The sequence below is a fragment of the Salmo trutta genome, chromosome 3, assembly GCF_901001165.1.
Source record: "Salmo trutta chromosome 3, fSalTru1.1, whole genome shotgun sequence".
In the NCBI taxonomy this organism is placed as follows: domain Eukaryota; kingdom Metazoa; phylum Chordata; class Actinopteri; order Salmoniformes; family Salmonidae; genus Salmo; species Salmo trutta.
The window spans coordinates 47,426,862-47,447,061 of record NC_042959.1 but is presented as its reverse complement, the minus strand read 5'-3'; the positions used below and the strand labels follow the sequence as shown (position 1 = coordinate 47,447,061).

The 20,200-nt window shown below is 43.0% G+C and overlaps 1 protein-coding gene across 3 annotated transcripts in view; it reads left to right on the top strand.

Annotated features, from left to right (window-relative positions):
* LOC115176668 (type II inositol 1,4,5-trisphosphate 5-phosphatase) overlaps window positions 1–20,200 on the top strand; it is a 33,712-nt gene that overhangs the window by 1,122 nt on the left and 12,390 nt on the right. Inside the window, exons 2-10 of one of the 3 annotated variants that reach the window (XM_029736829.1) lie at window positions 252–331; window positions 436–533; window positions 644–673; window positions 763–873; window positions 2,544–2,687; window positions 10,066–10,162; window positions 10,564–10,758; window positions 12,005–12,106; window positions 15,138–15,252. In XM_029736829.1, coding sequence (XP_029592689.1) covers window positions 252–331; window positions 436–533; window positions 644–673; window positions 763–873; window positions 2,544–2,687; window positions 10,066–10,162; window positions 10,564–10,758; window positions 12,005–12,106; window positions 15,138–15,252 — 972 coding nt within the window. Of the gene's footprint in view, window positions 1–251; window positions 332–435; window positions 534–643; window positions 674–762; window positions 874–1,560; window positions 1,951–2,543; window positions 2,688–3,467; window positions 3,605–10,065; window positions 10,163–10,563; window positions 10,759–12,004; window positions 12,107–15,137; window positions 15,253–20,200 lie in introns of those variants that run through there. The other 2 variants (XM_029736838.1, XM_029736846.1) reach the window with 2 other exon arrangements.

Genomic DNA, 20,200 nt, shown 5'->3' with positions numbered 1-20,200 from the left:
CAGGTGTAGTAGACCTTACCGTGAATACAAGCCCCTAACAATAGCCTACTGTAGGTCTACACATTTCCCAGACATTTGATGTTTTTATAGCAATGACTAGGCCTCTGCTCTTTGAAGATACTTGATGCATAATGTTTTTCCCAATATAAAAAAAGCATTTAATTTTATATCAACAATTGTGTAGGCCTATTTTCAAATGTAACATTGTGCAAACATCTTTGCAATTCCCTTAACTAGATTGTTGTAAACATGCTGTTCAATGTCTTGTCTTGGTGGACAATGTCACTGAAAGCAGGCTATTGGGTTTGGTGGAGCGCACCAAGGAACATGCGTGAGTTGAAATTGGTGCTATTCCACCAGAATTATGAAAAAAAAATGCTCTGAAAAAATGCATTACACCTGCCCATAGTAATGTTCTACCTTTGTTTCCTATAGGCTGTTTGTTTTTACCCACAGAAGAATGGCGATAACTGGTGAAGATGTCACATTGTATGACATTTTTCCCATCTCTAATGACTTTGCAGTTGTGGAAGGTATGCAATAGTTAATGTATTGGTTTTAACTTGATTATTATAATTTGCACAATGGAGGTGGAGGCATGGGCCTTATAATGCATTGTAATAACATGTTATTCTTTCCTCAGTGTCCTCGGCAGATGAACTTTCTTTTGTGGGTGAGTTTTCTTTTTTCCCTGGGTCAATTTCCCCCTGGTATGTTCATAGGGCCAAGTTATTAAATGTCTATTACATGATATTTCTATAGGTGCAGACACTAGAGTGAGGCTGAACTTCCAGGATGGGGATCTGGAGGTGAGGCTCCCCTTTGGCTCCCACTCTCGCCTTTTCCTCAGTGAGGTCAACAAAGCCTGGAGCGGTAAGACATGGCCTACTTTTCCATAAAATGATCACAAGTGTTGCATCCAAATTATTTCTTCTGAAGTGTACATCTGCCCGGAGCTTCCAGCTACGGTCATCGGCCCGGAGCTTCCAGCGACGTCACGCCCTGACCATAGAGAGCCCTTGACAGCTATGTAAACTTTACATTGATTTATCCTGCGATAGATGTCGTTCAATTGGTAACATACATTTTTGTCTTCTAATGCCTCTTAAGGAGAAACTAATCTAAAAGTAACGGAATGTAATCAGATTACGTTACTGATTACAATTTTGGACAGGTAACTAATTGTAACGGATTCAATTTAGAAAGTAACCTACCCAACCCTGACATTCACATATTTTTGAACCATAAGCCTATTGTGTTCTGTATGTACTTGTTGCTACTCAGAAAAATGGCAGATGGTTCAGAAAATGTTCAGTTGACAACAATAGGCTTAATTCAAGTTGGTAAAAGTACAAGTGATGTAATAGATGAGCAAAGACACAGTAGCTACTCACCACAAGTTACACAAAACTCTAAAAAGAGGGGAACCAGTTGTCACTTATAAGACAACATCCAAATATGATACACACTTGAGAGATAGCGATAGAGAGAGAAAGAGAGAGAGATGGCATCAGAGAAAGAGAGAGAGTGAAAGAAGGAAAAGAGACTGGGGAGGCGCAGAGTTTTAGTGCTGTGTGCTCTTCCTGAGTAGTTTATGTCTGTTGCTCAACTAAGCATTTGTAACTATGTAAGTGTAGGATAAATATAATATTTCCTTCCATCTGAATGATATATTTGAATTCGGCTTTTATGTGTTTTTTTCCTGTTTATCTCAATCGGATGAGCCACTGGATTCGTTGAGACACAGAGTCTACTTTGTGTCATTGTGTCATTATTGGCATTAGCTCACTACTTTACACAATGGAGCTCTTAAATTTAAGATGGAGGACTAAAGTTATTTTTTAAAAAGGGCCACACTCACTTTTAGTCTGTGAGAGGAAACAGTGATGGAAAGGTTTGGTAACCTGGCAGGTTTTGTTGTGAACAGGAAGAATGTGAGAAACTCACAAGGTAAGCAGAAAAGTGACATCTTTGTACGAGCTTGTGGTCTTATTGAAAGTAAAATAGCAGCATGAGTGATTTTGGTGTGGTAATATTCTCAAGGTAGCGCAAATGTACGTGTAATAGGAAGTGTGTGTTTGTGTGTGTGTTTGTGTGTGTGAACCACGTGAAAGAGGGAACATAACTGAATACCTTTTTCAGCCACACAGTAACAAAACATTTTGATTCAACATGCGAGGCAACTAGCTTGTGAGAATGTGAAGTAACCTGCCCCTGAATCACTTTCTACTTTGAGTACCTATTTGAATGAAGCAAATGCTGTGGGTCATTTTCAGTTCACTGTATTACTGATGATTATCCTCATTGTGTGTTCTGTGAATCACTGCTGAGGATCTCTTGGAATTGTTTCCTTGTCATTGATGCTCCTCCAGCTTTTCCACTTCCGTAGAGCATTGGAGCAACAAATATAAACCATTTGAATAACACATAGCCTACAATTGTGTTTATAGCCTACAATTGTGTGTTTATAGCCTACAATCGAAATGGCATATTTTGGGATTTGTGTAAGTACCTTTTTCATGCTTCTCTTTTTCCTCCTTCAGATGTTTGCAAGTCTCCCAAGGAAGCACCGAAGTTTGAGTGGCTCCACAAGTACCGCAAAGCCTCCAAAGGCCAAGGTGGCGTCAAACAGACCCTTGCACCTTTGGGAACGACACACACCAAGATCAGCCAGCATACGAAAACAGGTAAGCCAACAACCCTCTTCATGTCCCTCTCAGTCAGTACCCTCCCTGAACTTCTACCCTTATCACACAGAGCCCATTGTGTGGTAATATCTAGAAAGTATGTGTAGCTGACAGCTGAAGTAAATTACAGGCCTACACTAAGAAAGCACACGACTGATAATTAACCATGATTCTTGGATCATGATAACTGTATCTGATCCAAAGCCTAGGAGGTGCCCTCCAAAGTGACGTCACAAAGCTATGTCATTCTTTATGGTTTTGTGACATGTCTCTTGTTGATGTTAGTTGGTCTTGTTAAACTTTGGGGAGAGTGACAACATTATCTTCCATATTGGCTTTAACTCTAGGAAAACTATCTTCACACTTTGAGCAAACTATCGCACATGTGTGCCTGTCAGTGTCAGCCACTGTCAAAGGAAGCTATTTGCTCTGGTACTCCCTTTGATAAGCAAAGTGCCCAAACCTGTACATCTAGATGCTATTTGCAATGTTGATTTGTTGTTGTTGTTGTTGTTGTTGTTGTTGTTGTTGTATCTTAGATTTTCTCCCTCCACTGAAATATACTTTTCATTATTTCATGCAATTTCTTTATGCATGCACAATGCATATAATTTCACATTAGTTAAAAAATTGGTTGACATGGAAATAAGTGTAAGACTGCATTTGGCCGACATAAACGCTTCAAAGTTGTGTAAACTTTTGTACTGAAGCTTTTTTTTTATTTGCCACTTTCCAGAGACCGCCCAGTGTTTTCTTGGTTGATTAGTTTGGTCTGTGACACCGTCGTCACTTGCGCAAGTGCGCGTGAAAAAAAATGTATTCCCAACATTCCTTGCACGAACAGGTCCTTGGACATTGCACTGCACATCATGCGTGGAAGCACTACTTGGATATGTCTAGAGTGATTAAAGACACTGGTATGGGGAAATGTTTATGATTTTCTGTTGTATTTAAATTATCTATTTGCTAGCGTAGTCTGAAACGTAAATAACTTTTTTCTGTGCAGCAGTGCTTGTTCACATTAGCTAGCTTTGCTAAGAATATAACTTCTGCTAGCTTTTTTTGCTAGCTCTACTTTCTGCTTGCTAGCTAAATATGCACCGATTAACGTTATTTGTCCTTCCTTGATTCAAGCTAAAACGTTGACAAAATGATATGTAGCTAGCCAGCTTATTAGTTGAAGTAACTGTATACTCTAGGTAACTATGTGTCTTTCTTTATTGGATGTTTTAAGCAGAGTTATGGTTTGGAACGAGCGCGCTAGTTAGGTAACGTTAATTAGCTAGCTCTCCACATATAGCATGTCAATATTATGGTTTGTAAAGGTTCGCCATATATATTTGTGAGATAGCTAAGCTAGGCCATATTGTGTAGGTTTGCGACATTTCATCAGTCATTATGTCCTGATTTGGGTTTGGTAATGCACCATACAAACCTGACGTTCAGCAGCTTTGGGATTTTCAGTGTTTTAGCTATCTCAGACTCAGTATCTGTCTACTGAAGGTGTAAAGTACTACTGTAAGTCGCTCTGGATAAGAGCGTCTGCTAAATGACTAAAATGTAATGTAAATGTAAAGCCAGACAGGCAATTCGTAGCCACTCATTTCCATTGGAAATGGATGGACACTAGTTTGATTGTCTTGGGTTCTCTTTATTATTGTATCTTGGAAAGTGTCCATATTAGTAGACTGCAGATAAGAACATATGTCTCTGCCCATTTTATTACTCCTAGATACAAATGGTTATTTTATGCAATGCTGAACTTTGTGATGAGTACTGACTTTTGTGCACCCACACTAGTATGCTACAGCTAAGTGGTTGACTCACACTTTTCTTTATTGAACCAAGACAGGGCAGCCTTTCATGTTTCTATTTTAGATGTTTACTTTCAATATTAGGTTAGGTCAGGGACTGGGAAGCTCCGTTGAGGTCTTGTGGTATGTTATTTAGGACTTAGGTGAAATGCAGTAAGTCATCCTTTGGAAATAGCTGAACTCCAATGTAGTCCTAGGTCTAGATGTTGACTTTCAACATGAGCCTGGCTTGGGGACTGGGAAGCTCTCTAGGGCGTTTGGAACAAGGGATCTTGTGTGTTGGGGCTTACTCCTCCTCCATATTGGCCTCTCACAGCTCTCTGGGAGTTTCCATCTGATCTCACAGGGCGCAGTTTGTTTCCATTTCCTGTGTTCCAATAGCACGTGCGCACATACACACACACACACAGTACAAATGGACATTTGCACCACAGCCTCAATAGCACTCTGGTTCTCCAATGCCCCTGTTTTGTACACCAGTATGCCGAAAGACAGCATTCAATAGCCTAGACTTTACCTTCTCCTTCTTGGTTAGCCTTTAAAACAGTATATTTCATTCTTAATGCAGTCTTTATCAGGAATTGTATCTGTGGTGAACTATTAGACTATTTATTTTGGGTAGCTGTAGCCTCTGATTATAAGCGATTCCATTGTACTACAGAAATTTGAGTTCTTCCTCTGGTATTGTTTTGCAATCACTTTCCATACACAATAGATAAAGCTAACATTTTCCTTGACTGTCTTGTGAGAGTGTATAGTATGCAAGGAATTACCCCGAGATGGTAAGAACTTGTGTGTGATGTGATTAGAAGTACATGCTGACCGGACACGTTGCGTGTGCGAGCGTTGCAAAATAAATTCAGAAATCCATGTTATTCAATTTTTGCACCCACACTGCTCGCGTGTTTCAACGAGCGTCTGCGTTGCCAAGGGCTAAAATAGAAGTAATTCCTATTTCTGACGCAGATCGCGCTGCAAGTCCTGCCTCTGCCATCTCCTCATTGGTTTATAGAAGCAGGTACCCACGTGCCATCTCCTCATTGGTTATACCCACGTGGGTGATTGAAAGACGAACTGTGTTGCCGGTCGTCGTGGTAATACTATGAAAGTTTAGATGCCAATCACCATATAAGTTCAAAGATGAGAAAGCCTGGAAGGAGGAGAGATGACTAGAAATTATTCGGTTGACTGTTTTATGTGTGGATTAATTGTCAGAGTAGAGGACCTTGTGCATTTCAGGTAAAATAACAACTCAATGTTCACATCCCAGGACAAATTAGCTAGCAACAGCAAGCTAGCTAAATAGGACAAATTGGCTAGTATGTGCTAGCTAGCTAGCTAAATTGCCATACATGTTTAATGCTTTTCGACCGGTCCCCAAATTAATGTAATTGATTCAGAGTTTGTTTTGATATTTTAACCTGCGTGTCGTGATCGCGTTTGGTGTGGGGGGACAAAATAAATGTTTGCACAATGGCACGCAGGCGGTGTGGGTTCCATGGTAGGCTTTGCTAAAGGATGAGCCTATGTTAACGTCCAACTGTTTTTCTCCCAAGTCCTGTCCAATTGCAGTAAGCTATTGGTTCCTGAAGTTATCCATGCCTAGTTCACGAAGCAACTCAATACATCTTCTGCTGAGCCTGGGGTGTAATCATTAGTCCAAACCGTAGCAAACAGTTGCAAATGGAAAACATTTATCAACAACAAGAGTTTCTATTGGATAAATTCAGTTATGTCTCCCCGTTTTCATTCCGTTTGCTTCAGTTTCATTCCTAGTGAATACACCCCTGGTCCCAGATCGGTTTTTGCTGTCTTGTCCTCATACTGGACAACAAATCTCAAAAGCTTGTAGGCCTAGGCCTATTGCATGAAAACCTGTTGGCTAATTTCTTGCACAACTGCTTTTATTGAGTTGATTCTCTGAAACAGAATACAATGAACTCGCAATCAGATACTGCTACAGTATGGTGGTTAAACAAAAAAAAAACAATACACCCTCTAAAGCAATTTCCTCATTATTACACTTGCCATGTTCGTAAAGTTTGTTCTGCCAAGCAGTAGGAGACAGTGGCCATATTGTCTTAGACTCAGGCTTTGACTCTTCCATTGATTTGAACAACATAAAATGCAATGTATTGTCTAGGGTATCTTGCAATAGAGAGTTGACGTCAATGAGATTAACCTAGATAAATAAAGGTTATGCCTGAACAACAATATACATGCAACAATTTCAAAGATTTTACTGAGTTACAGTTCATATAAGGAAATCAGTCAATTGAAATACACTGCTCAAAAAAATAAAGGGAACACTTAAACAACACAATGTAACTCCAAGTCAATCACACTTCTGTGAAATCAAACTGTCCACTTAGGAAGCAACACTGATTGACAATAAATTTCATATGCTGTTGTGCAAATGGAATAGACAACAGGTGGAAATTATAGGCAATTAGCAAGACACCCCCCAATAAAGGAGTGGTTCTGCAGGTGGGGACCACAGACCACTTCTCAGTTCCTATGCTTCCTGGCTGATGTTTTGGTCACTTTTGAATGCTGGCGGTGCTTTCACTCTAGTGGTAGCATGAGACAGAGTCTACAACCCACACAAGTGGCTCAGGTAGTGCAGCTCATCCAGGATGGCACATCAATGCGAGCTGTGGCAAGAAGGTTTGCTGTGTCTGTCAGCGTAGTGTCCAGAGCATGGAGGCGCTACCAGGAGACAGGCCAGTACATCAGGAGACGTGGAGGAGGCCGTAGGAGGGCAACAACCCAGCAGCAGGACCGCTACCTCCGCCTTTGTGCAAGGAGGAGCAGGAGGAGCACTGCCAGAGCCCTGCAAAATGACCTCCAGCAGGCCCCAAATGTGCATGTGTCTGCTCAAAAGGTCAGAAACAGACTCCATGAGGGTGGTATGAGGGCCCGACATCCACAGGTGGGGGTTGTGCTTACAGCCCAACACCGTGCAGGACGTTTGGCATTTGCCAGAGAACACCAAGATTGGCAAATTCGCCACTGGCGCCCTGTGCTCTTCACAGATGAAAGCAGGTTCACACTGAGCACGTGACAGACATGACAGAGTCCGGAGACGCCGTGGAGAACGTTCTGCTGCCTGCAACATCCTCCAGCATGACCGGTTTGGCGGTGGGTCAGTCATGGTGTGCGGTGGCATTTCTTTGGGGGGCCGCCCAGTCCTCCATGTGCTCGCCAGAGGTAGCCTGACTGCCATTAGGTACCGAGATGAGATCCTCAGACCCCTTGTGAGACCATATGCTGGTGCGGTTGGCCCTGGGTTCATCCTAATGCAAGACATTGCTAGACCTCATGTGGCTGGAGTGTGTCAGCAGTTCCTGCAAGAGGAAGGCATTGATGCTATGGACTGGCCCGCCCATTCCCCAGACCTGAATCCAATTGAGCACATCTGGGACATCATGTCTCGCTCCATCCACCAACGCCACGTTGCACCACAGACTGTCCAGGAGTTGGCGGATGCTTTAGTCCAGGTCTGGGAGGAGATCCCTCAGGAGACCATTCGCCACCTCATCAGGAGCATGCCCAGGCGTTGTAGGGAGGTCATACAGGCACGTGGAGGCCACACACACTACTGATCCTCATTTTGACTTGTTTTAAGGACATTACATGAAAGTTGGATCAGCCTGTAGTGTGGTTTTCCACTTTAATTTTGAGTGTGACTCCAAATCCAGACCTCCATGGGTTGATAAATTGGATTTCCATTGATTATTTTTGTGTGATTTTGTTGTCAGCACATTCAACTCTGTAAAGAAAAAAGTATTTAATAAGATTATTTCATTCATTCAGATCTAGGATGTGTTGTTTAAGTGTTCCCTTTATTTTTTTGAGCAGTATATATTCATTAGGCCCTAATCTATGGATTTCACATGACTAGTAATACAGATATGCATCTGTTGGCCACATATACCTTAAAAAAATAAAAACAGTATCTGGTGTGACAACCATTTGCCTCATGCAGCGCTACATCTCCTTCGCATAGAGTTGATCAGGCTGTTGATTGTGGCCTGTGGAATGTTGTCCCACCCCTCTTGAATGGCTGTGCGAAGTTGGTGGATATTGGCGGGAACTGGAACAAACTGTCCTACAGCGTGTTCCACATGCTCAGTGGGTGACATGTTTGAGTATGCAGGCCATGGAAGAACTGGGACATTTTCAGCTTCCAGGAATTGTGTACAGATCCTTGCGACATGGGGCCATGCATTATCATGCTGAAACATGAGGTGATGGCGGCGGATGAATGGCTCGACAATGGGCCTCAGAGCCTTGTAGTGGTAGCTCTGTGCATTTAAGTTGCCATTGACAAAATGCCGTTGTTTGTTTTCCGTAGCTTATGCCTGCCCATACCATAACCACACCGCCACCATTGGGCACTCTGTTCACAACGTTGACATCAGCAAACCGCTCGCCCACACAACACCATACACGCTGTCTACCATCTGTCTGGTACAATTGAAACCGCCATTTATCCGTAAAGTGCACACTTCTACAGTGTACCAGTGTCCATCAAAGGTAAGCATTCGCCCGCTGAAGTCGGTTACGACGCCGAACTGTAGTCCGGTCAAGACCCTGGTGAGGATGACGAGCACGCAGATGAGCTTCCCTGAGACGGTTTCTGACAGTTTGTGCAGAAATTCTTTGCTTGTGCAAACCTACAGTTTCATCATCTGTCCGAGTGGCTGGTCTCAGAAGATCCCGCAGGTGAAGAAGCCAGATGTGGAGGTCCTGGGCTGGCGAGATTACACGTGGTCTGCGGTTGTAAGGCCGGTTGGACGTACTGCCAAATTCTCTAAAACAACATTTGGAGGTGGCTTATGGTAGAGAAATGAACATTCAATGCTCTGGTGGACATTCCTGCAGTCAGCATGCCAATTGCATGTTCCCTCAACTTGAGACATCTGTGGCATGGTGTTGTGACACCTGCACATTTTAGTGGCCTTATATTGTCCCCAGCATGAGGTGCACCTGTGTAAAGATCATGCTGTTTAATCAGCTTCTTGATGTGTCAAACTGTCAGGTGGTTGGATTATCCTGGCAAAGAAGAAGTCCTCACTAACAGGGATGTAAACAAGTTTGTACACATTTGTGAGAAAATAAGCTTTTTGTGCATTTGGAACGTTTCAGGGATCTTTTATTTCAGCTCATGAAACATGGGACAAACACTTTACATGTTGTGTTTATTTTTGTTCACTATAGAATATAATAAAATACTATATCTAATGCAATGCTTTTGAAAACCGCCTCAGTCCATTTTCCGTACTTCCGAGTAGGCAAGGACCAAATCGACTTCACTATCGACTTGTGTGGGGTCTATTTCAGGCATGAGCTGATTGATTCTTCACAGGCGAAGCATTTGCATTGCTAGCTCCAGGGGCCTTATAGGATTAGTGCTGGCACATGGCAATGTATTTACCTGATTAGAATGACTTGGTTTACAACTCCTTTTGGCTCGCTCTTTCTCTCACTCTCTTTTGTTGTCTTTCTCTCTTTCAACTCCCTCCCACTCTCTCTTTCTTGCTTTGTCACTCACTCAACAGGGAACTCATTGAACGCAGTAAGCAGATCCCCAGTAGAAGGGAACAAGAGGGTGAACAGTGGAGCGGAGCACCCCAGAGTGGAGTCCGGCCCAGATAGGTAAGTACTGAACACCACTCTCCTCTCTCTGACAGTGGTATGCAAATGGCTTGGTGCTTGAAGAAGGATAAAAGGACCAGTGTGCCATATTGGATTTCTCATCTCGCCCTCTAACCCCTGTCCTGTATTGATGACGACATTGAGATGTTTGTGTTGTGGGTACATTAGACCCCCCTCGACCCTATTACGAAATCACTATATAATGTCTCTCACGACATTAGCTTCCAGCCAGGCTAATGAACATCATGACTTAAGAAAAAAAACACCCACAACACACGTCATCATTTAGAAGACGTTCTTATCTAGAGCGACCTACCATCAGTGCATTCAATGAAGGTAGCTGAAACCTCCACATAGCACAATCATTGCAAGTAAAAACGTCCATCTTGTGGGCCCTGCAGCCAAGGGAAAGTGAAGCGTGAGGGCTGGGATGAGCTGAAGCGTGAGGGCAGGCATGACCTGGTACGCCAGTCCAGCCACACAGCGTCCAACAAAGCCACAATGCTAGCCATGCCGCAGTTTGGCCTGCGCGACAACCTCATCCGCTGTGAGCTGCTCAAGAACGAGGACATCTACACCTACCTGGAGAATTTCAGGTAACCCCCCCCCCCCCTGCTTCTGTCCCTATCAACGTCACTGAACATGTATTCTTATATCCTTTTCATGTTGCTGAGCTGTACTGTGCTGGGCTGGTTAGGCATCCACCATTGCTGGACCAGTGACTAGCCCACTACTATATTGCTTGATTCATAAGCCAAGCCGACTTGTACTGCGCTGTTCTGGTTACACATCCAGTTGTTGGAAAGGACGTTAAAATAAATGTCCCAGCTACCACAATTTGCTCCGGGTTGGCACAATAGTGTGAAAAGGGTATATTTCAGCAATAAGGCCAGAGGGGGTGTGGTAAATGTCCAATATACCACGGCTAATGGCTGTTCTTAAGCACTACGCAACGCTGTGGTATATTGGCCATATATCACAAACCCCTGAGGTGCCTTATTGCTATTAAAAACTGGTTACCAATGTAATTAGAGCAGTAAATATATATTTTTTGTCAAACCTGTGGTATACGGTCTGATATCAAGACTGTCAGCCAATCAGCATTCAGGGCTCGAACCACCCAGTTTTTGTATTTGTAGCTATCCAACTTGTACTATGCAAACTAACATCGATGACTCATCACAAATATCAAGAACAACAGTCAATACCGCAAGCTACAGGGTTGACACATTTTGCATTAAACAGGATGTCAGTGTTGAGTTGTGAAAAAGCATGTCATAGCTATAACTGACGAATTGTCCATTTCCATGTAATGGTGAAGGAAATTGTTGCTCTTGAATTACTACTATTCAAACTCATAGTAATTCAATTCTAATGCAGGTTTTAAGCAAAAAAAGGGTTTTACAAATGTCTTGGTGATAACAAGCTTTGGTTCTGTCCCAATCTCTCCACCCACTTGTACAATTCCCTTTACGAACTTGAAAGTAAATGATTGGTATATGGTAGTGAAAAAGTACATATTTCAGGAGGAAGAAAAGATTATTCGGACGAAAAGATTATTCGGACGCAGGAGGTTTGTACAGAACATGGACAGTGTCATGATGACAAATGATTTATACTACAATGCCCTCTGGTGGTGGACAAGCACACAGCTCTGTGAAGTGTTTAGGTTCTTGCTGCCCATTGCACCATCTGAAGGGGCTTGCTAAGGTCATGTCTGCCATACACCCGCACAGTTCACCAGTTACGCCTATATTAGGCAGTGTTAGGCTTTGCTCCCACTCTCTGACTTTGTACTTACCACTCCCCTCTCTCTCTCACTCTCTCCCCCCCATCTCTCAGTTTCTTCATAGGCACATACAATGTGAACGGCCAAACCCCCAAAGAAAGCCTCCGTCCCTGGCTGGGCTCCACATCCACTCCCCCCGACATGTACTGCGTGGGGTAAGTCCCATCCACCCAGGCATTACAAATCAATTCCCCTCTAAATCCATAGCCCACATAGACGGTACAGTCAGTGTCTGAGACCCCACAACAAGAGGATGATTTAAGTCATAGATTTTAATTTTTTTTCGCCTTTATTTAACCAGGTAGGCTAGTTGAGAACAAGTTCTCATTTGCAACTGCGACCTGGCCAAGATAAAGCATAGCAATTTGACATATACAACACAGTTACACATGGAATAAACAAAACATACAGTCAATAATACAGTAGGGAAAAAATTCTATATACAGTGAGTGCAAATGAGGAAAGATAAGGGAGTTAATGTAATAAATAGGCCATGGTGGCGAAGTAATTACAATATAGCAATTAAACACTGGAATGGTGGATGTGCATAAGATGAATGTGCAAGTATAGATACTGGGGTGCAAAGAAGCAAGATAAATAAATAAATAAATAAATACAGTATGGAAATGAGGTAGATAGATGGGCTGTTTACAGATGGGCTGTTTACAGGTGCAGTGATCTGTGAGCTGCTCTGACAGCTGGTGCTTAAAGCTAGTGAGGGAGATATGAGTTTCCAGCTTCAGAGATTTTTGCAGTTCGTTCCAGTCATTGGCAGCAGAGAACTGGAAGGAAAGGCGACCGAAGGAGGAATTGGCTTTGGGGGGGTGACCAGTGAGATATACAGTGAGGGGGAAGAATATTTGATCCCCTGCTGATTTTGTACGTTTGCCCACTGACAAAGAAATGATCAGTCTATAATTTTAATGGTAGGTTTATTTGAACAGTGAGAGACAGAATAACAACAAAATCCAGAAAAACGCATGTCAAAAATGTTATAAAATTATTTGCATTTTAATGAGGGAAATAAGTATTTGACCCTTCTGCAAAACATGACTTAGTACTTGTTGGAAAAACCCTTGTTGGCAATCACAGAGGTCAGGCGTTTCTTGTAGTTGGCCACCAGGTTTGCACACATCTCAGGAGGGATTTTGTCCCACTCCTCTTTGCAGATCTCCAAGTAATTAAGTTTTCGAGGCTGACTTTTGGCAACTCGAACCTTCAGCTCCCTCCACAGATTTTCTATGGGATTAAGGTCTGGAGACTGGCTAGGCCACTCCAGGACCTTAATGTGCTGCTTCTTGGCCGTGTGTTTTGAGTCATTGTCATGCTGGAATACCCATCCACGACCCATTTTCAATGCCCTGGCTGAGGGAAGGAGGTTCTCACCCAAGATTTGACAGTACATGGCCCCGTCCATCGTCCCTTTGATGCGGTGAAGTTGTCCTGTCCCCTTAGCAGAAAAACACCCCCAAAGCATAATGTTTCCACCTCCATGTTTGACAGTGGGGATGGTGTTCTTGGGTTCATAGGCAGCATTCCTCCTTCTCCAAACACAGCGAGTTGAGTTGATGCCAAAGAGCTCCATTTTGGTCTCATCTGACCACAACACTTTCACCCAGTTGTCCTCTGAATCATTCAGATGTTCATTGGCAAACTTCAGACGGGCATGTATATGTGCTTTCTTGAGCAGGGGGACCTTGCGGGTGCTGCAGGATTTCAGTCCTTCACGGTGTAGTGTGTTACCAATTGTTTTCTTGGTGACTATGGTCCCTGCTGCCTTGCGATCATTAACAAGATCCTCCCGTGTAGTTCTGGGCTGATTCCTCACCGTTCTCATGATCATTGCAACTCCACGAGGTGAGATCTTGCATGGAGCCCCAGGCCGAGGGAGATTGACAGTTCTTTTGTGTTTCTTCCATTTGCGAATAATCGCACCAACTGTTGTCACCATCTCACCAAGCTGCTTGGTAATGGTCTTGTAGCCCATTCCAGCCTTGTGTCGGTCTACAATCTTGTCCCTGACACCCTTGGAGAGCTCTTTGGTCTTGGCCATGGTGGAGAGTTTGGAATCTGATTGATTGCTTCTGTGGACAGGTGTCTTTTATACATGTAACAAGCTGAGATTAGGACCACTCCCTTTAAGAGTGTGCTCCTAATCTCAGCTCGTTACCTGTATAAAAGACACCTGGGAGCCAGAAATCTTTCTGATTGAGAGGGGGTCAAATACTTATTTCCCTCATTAAAATGCAAATCAGTTTATAACATTTTTGACATGTGTTTTTCTGGATTTTTTTGTTATTCTGTCTCTCACTGTTCAAATAAACCTACCATTAAAATTATAGACTGATCATTTCTTTGTCAGTGGGCAAATGTACAAAATCAGCAGGGGATCAAATACTTTTTTCCCTCACTGTACCTGCTGGAGCGCGTGCTACGAGTGGGTGCTGCTATGGTGACCAGTGAGCTGAGATAAGGCGGGGCTTTACCTAGCAGAGACTTGTAGATAACCTGTAGCCACTGGGTTTGGCGACGAGTATGAAGCGAGGGCCAACCAACGAGAGCGTACAGGTCGCAGTGGTGGGTAGTGTATGGGGCTTTGGTGACAAAACGGATGGCACTGTGATAGACTGCATCCAATTTGTTGAGTAGAGTGTTGGAGGCTATTTTATAGATGACATCGCCGAAGTGGGTGTGGGAAGACTGTCGTAGTTGCAACTGAGCCAATTCAGCCAAACCTCTATGAATCGTGTCTCCTTTCCAGTGTGCACGACTAGTCTTTTGGTGTTTCAGATTAAATAACATTTATCTAATCTGCGAATTAGGATCTTTAACACAAGGTTTTCAACTGTGGAAGAGTGAATTTGAATTTAAAATATTGATGGGATACTGTTATGGAGGAATGCTTTTTTTTTAGGCTGGATTATGTTGTATGTTTTAATTCTGTAATGTATTGATTGTTGCTGCCTTCTTGGCCAGGTCTCCCTTGAAAAAGAGACTCTGGGTCTCAATGGGCTTTTCCTGGTTAAATAAAGAGGACTTATGCTCTCCTTGATCATGTTAATCAGGGCACACTGTCGCAAAACGTTTAGCAACGAAAACCAAAATGATTATCAATTGGTTAACTTCGGATAGTACCTCCCCGTTTTCTTCCGTTCCGTGCCTACTGAACATGACCCTGTGTTGCAGGTTCCAGGAGCTGGACCTGAGCAAGGAGGCCTTCTTCTTCAACGACACGCCCAAGGAGACCGAGTGGCTGAAGGCTGTGTCTGAGGGGCTGCATCCAGACGCCAAGTATGCCTTAGTAAGAACCTCCCTCTCCTTCAGTTAACCACTGGCCACTTGTCATGCCCAGTCTTGCTACTGCCACAAGGTTGTGTGTCCTAATACTAATGTAAAAACGTCTTGATGTAGATGCCTTCATCCGCTAGTGGCTTAATGCTGACTTTACTTTAGTCTGACCCACTACAGGCGGTAGTGGGTCAGTTGTATTCTTTAGTTCACTACCACACACAAATGATCTTGTGGTTCTATGAAAGAAAGGAAATTAACAACTGGTAATATTGTCAGGTCTGTACATAGTGTGCCTAATGTGTGTAATGCTAACACAGTAGGCCTACTACACGATACATATCAGTGGAGAGAGGAGCTAATCACTGATGAGGCTAGCTGACAGTCAGGATTTATGGCCATGTGTCTCCAACCAGCTAGAGCTCTTCTCTGATTTTAGGAGGCACCTTTGCTTAATTACTAGGCCAAGGCTGTAAATCAAGTGAACATGCTCGAGTGCACCAGGCTTTCTAGACTCTTCCACAACTTTAGCTTGAATATAACATACTCTCTTGCAGTAGTTGAAACATGCACTTAATACTTAATAGCTACAAACATGCAATAGTTACAGTGGCTGGCAGTTCTGTAATTAGACAACATGCAGGAGGTAACAATGCTACCAGCTGGCGACAGAACAAATGTACATATGTAACAAGATAACCAACACTGGCAAGGTTTCAGTAACATGCATTAAACATCTCCAACTTTCATTGAGGATGCACGCACACGCACAAACACTTCTAGAAAACACACTGAAAACTTGGTCCCCAGCCAAACTTTGCATCCTCATCGGCTGAAGATGATAACCACTCTGAGCTAGAGTGGGAGGGGCCAGAGTCCAAATGTCAAATCAAATCAAATTTTATTAGTCACATGCGCCGACTACAACCGGTGTAGACCTTAGAGTGAAATGCTTACTTACGAACCCCTAACCTACAATGCAGTTTAAAAAAAAATACGGATAAGAATAAGAAATAAAAGTAATTAAAGAGCAGCAGTAAAATAACAATAGCGAAACTATTCAGGGTGTTACCGGTACAGAGTCAATGTGCGGGGGCACTGGTTAGTTGAGGTAATATGTACATGAAGGTAGAGTTATTAAAGTGACTATGCATAGATGATAACAGAGAGTAGCAGCGGTGTAAGTGGGGGGCAAATGCAAATAGTCTGGGTAGCCATTTGATTAGGTGTTCAGGAGTCTTATGGCTTGGGGGTAGAAGCCTCTTGGACCTAGACTCGGTGCTCCGGTACCGCTTGCCGTGCGGTAGCAGAGGGAACAGTCTATGACTAGGGTGACTGGAGTCTTTGACAATTGTTAGGGCCTTCCTCTGACACCGCCTGGTATAGAGGTCCTGGATGCGAGGAAGCTTGGCCCCAGTGATGTACTGGGCCGTTCGCATTACCCTCCGTAGTGCCTTGCGGCCGGAGGCCGAGCAGTTGCCATACCAGGCAGTGATGTAACTAATCAGGATGCTCTCGGTGGTGCAGCTGTAGAACATTTGAGGATCTGAGGACCCATGCCAAATCTTTTCAGTCTCCTGAGGGGGAATAGGTTTTGTTATACCCTCTTCACGACTGTCTTGGTGTGCTTGGACCATGTTAGTTTGTTGGTGTGGACACCAAGGAATTCGTCATTGTCGGTGATCAGGCCTACCACTGTTGTCATCGGCAAACTTAATGATGGTGTTGGAGTCGTGCCTGGCCGTGCAGTCGTGAGTGAACAGGGAGTACAGGAGGGGACTGAGCACGCACCCATGAGGGGCCCCTGTGTTGAGGATCAGCGTGGCGGATGTGTTGTTACCTACCCTTACCACCTGGGGGCGGCCCGTCAGGACGTCCAGGATCCAGTTGCAGAGGGAGGTGTTTAGTCCCAGGTTCCTTAGCTTATTGATGAGCTTTGAGGGCACTATGGTGTTGAACGCTGAGCTGTAGTCAATGAATATCATTCTCACATAGGTTGTCCAGGTGGGAAAGGGCAGTGTGGAGCGCAATAGAGATTGCATCATCTGTGGATCTGTTTGGGCGGTATGCATATTGGCGTGGGTCTGTGGTTTTTGGGATAATGGTGTTGATGTGAGCCATGACCAGCCTTTCTAGTCACTTCATGGCTACAGACGTGAGTGCTACGGGTCGGTAGTCATTTAGGCAGGTTACCTTAGTGTTCTTGGGCACAGGCACTATGGTGGTCTGCTTAAAACATGTTGGTATTACAGACTTGGACAGGGAAAGTTGGTCAGTGCATGCTTGCAGTACACGTCCTGGTAATCCGTCTGGTCCTGCGGCTTTGTGAATGTTGACCTGTTTTAAAGGTCTTACTCACATCGGCTGCGGAGAGCGGGATCACACAGTCTTCCAGAACAGCTGGTACTCTCATGCATGTTTCAGTGTTATTTACCTCGAAGTGAGCATAGAAGTAGTTTAGCTCATCTGGTAGGCTTGTGTCACTGGGCAGCTCTCGGCTGTTCTTCCCTTTTGTAGTCTGTAATGTTTGCAAGCCCTGCCACATCCGCCGAACGTCGGAGCCGGTGTAGTACGATTCCGGAACATAATTCTAGTCTGTGCTAGCAAAACAGTCTTGGATCTTAGCATCTTCTTCATCTGACCACTTTTTTTATTGATCTAGTCACTGGTGCTTCCTGCTTTAATTTTTGCTTGTAAGCAGGAATCAGGAGGATATAATTATGGTCAGATTTGCCAAATGGAGGGCGAGGGAGAGCTTTGTATTAGAGGTCGACCGATTTAATTAGGGCCGATTTTAAATAAATAAATAAATATATATATATATATATATATATATATATATATATATATATATATATATACAAAAAATAAAACGTTTTCATAACAATCGGTAATCTGCCTTTTGGACACCGATTACATTGCAATCCACGAGGAAACTGTGGCAGGCTGACCACCAGTTACGTGAGTGCAGTGTCAAAAGGACCTTGTGGCTGCAAGGAGCCAAGGTAAGTTGCTAGCTAGCATTAAACTTATCTCATAAAAAAAACTATCTTCACGTAATCACTAGTTAACCTAGTAATATCATCAACCATGTGTAGTTAACTAGCTTGTCATGTGTTGCATTTAATCGATGTTAATGCCTGTTAATTTATCATCGATTCACAGCCTACTTCAACTTCGCCAAACGGGTGATTTAACAAAAGCGCATTTGCGAAAAAAGTACAATCATTTCACAATAAACATCAATGCCTTTCTTAAAATCAATACACAGAAGTATATTTTTTTAAACCTGCATATTTAGTTAAAAGAAATTCATGTTAGCAGGCAATATTAACTAGGGAAATTGTGTCACTTCTCTTGCGTTCAGTGCAAGCAGAGTCAGGGTATATGCAACAGTTTGGGCCACCTGGCTCGTTGCGAACTGTTAACTATTTTGCCAGAATTTTATATAATTATGACATGAAATATTGCTGTTACATTGCACAACCTTCAGACTTAGGGTTGCCACCCGTTCAATAAAATACGGAACAGTTCCGTATTTCACTGAAAGAATAAAAGTTTTGTTTTCCAAATGATAGTTTCCGGATTTGACCATATGTTTATTATAATTAAGTCTATGATTTGATTATTTGATAGAGCAGTCTGACTGAGCGGTGGTTGGCAGCAGCAGGCTCATAAGCATTCATTCAAACAGCGCTTTACTGCGTATGCCAGCGGCTCTTAGCAATGCTTGAGGCACAGCACTGTTGATGACTTCAAGCCTGTCAACTCCCGAGATTAGGCTGGCAATCCTAAAGTGCCTATAAGAACATCTAATAGTCAAAGGTATATGAAATACAAATGGTATAGAGAGAAATAGTCGGCGCGTCATAATTCCTATAATAACTACAACCTAAAACTTATTAACTGGGAATATTGAAGAACTGGGATGTTGAACCACCAGCTTTCATATGTTCTCATGTTCTGAGCAAGGAACTTAAACGTTAGCTTTTTTACATGGCACATATTGCACTTTTACTTTCTTCTCCAGCACTGTGTTTTTGCATTATTTAAACCAAATTGAATGTGATTCATTATTTATTTGAGACTAAATAGATTTTATTTATGTATTATATTGTTTTCATTCAGTATTGTTGTAATTGTCATCATTACAAATATATATCTAAATAAATCGGCCGATTTTAATCGATATCGGCCTTTTTGGTCCTCCAATAATCGGTATCGGCTTTGAAAAATCATAATCGGTCGACCTCTACTTTGTATGCGTCTCTGTGTGGAGTAAAGATAGTCTCGAGTTGTTGTTTTTTTTCCTTTGGTTGCACATTTAACATGCTAGTAGAAATTTGGTAAAACAGATTTAAGTTTCCTTGCATTAAAGTCCCCGGCTACTAGGAGCGCCACTTCTGGGTGAGTGTTTTCTTGCTTATGGCGGAATACAGCTCATTCAATGCTGTCTTAGTGCCAGCCTCTGACTGTGGTGGTATGTAAACAGCTACGAAAAATACAGATGAAAACACTCTAGGTAGGTAGTGTGGTCTATCATGAGATACTCTACCTCAGCTCGAGACTTAGATATCGTGCACCAGCTGTTATTTACAAATTATACATAGTCCGCCGCCCCTTGTTTTACCAGACGCCGCTGTTCTATCCTGCCGGTGCAGCGTATAACCAGCCATCTGTATGTTGATAGTGTCATCGTTCAGCCACTTCTCCGTGAAGCATAAGATATTACAGTTTTGAATAAGTCATTACAACATCATACTGCTTTGTCCATTCGGGCACACTGATTGGCTGAAACCAGGAGGCTGTGATAGACAGCAGAGAAGGGGAGAAATCACACTAATGTGACTGTGGGGAAGGTTACATGCATGTTTCTTTTTTATAACTAAGGCCCTGTTTGAATACGCCAAAAACGTGTCCTGAGAGGGTTGGATTGGTTAACTTCTTTGGGCTATGTGGGA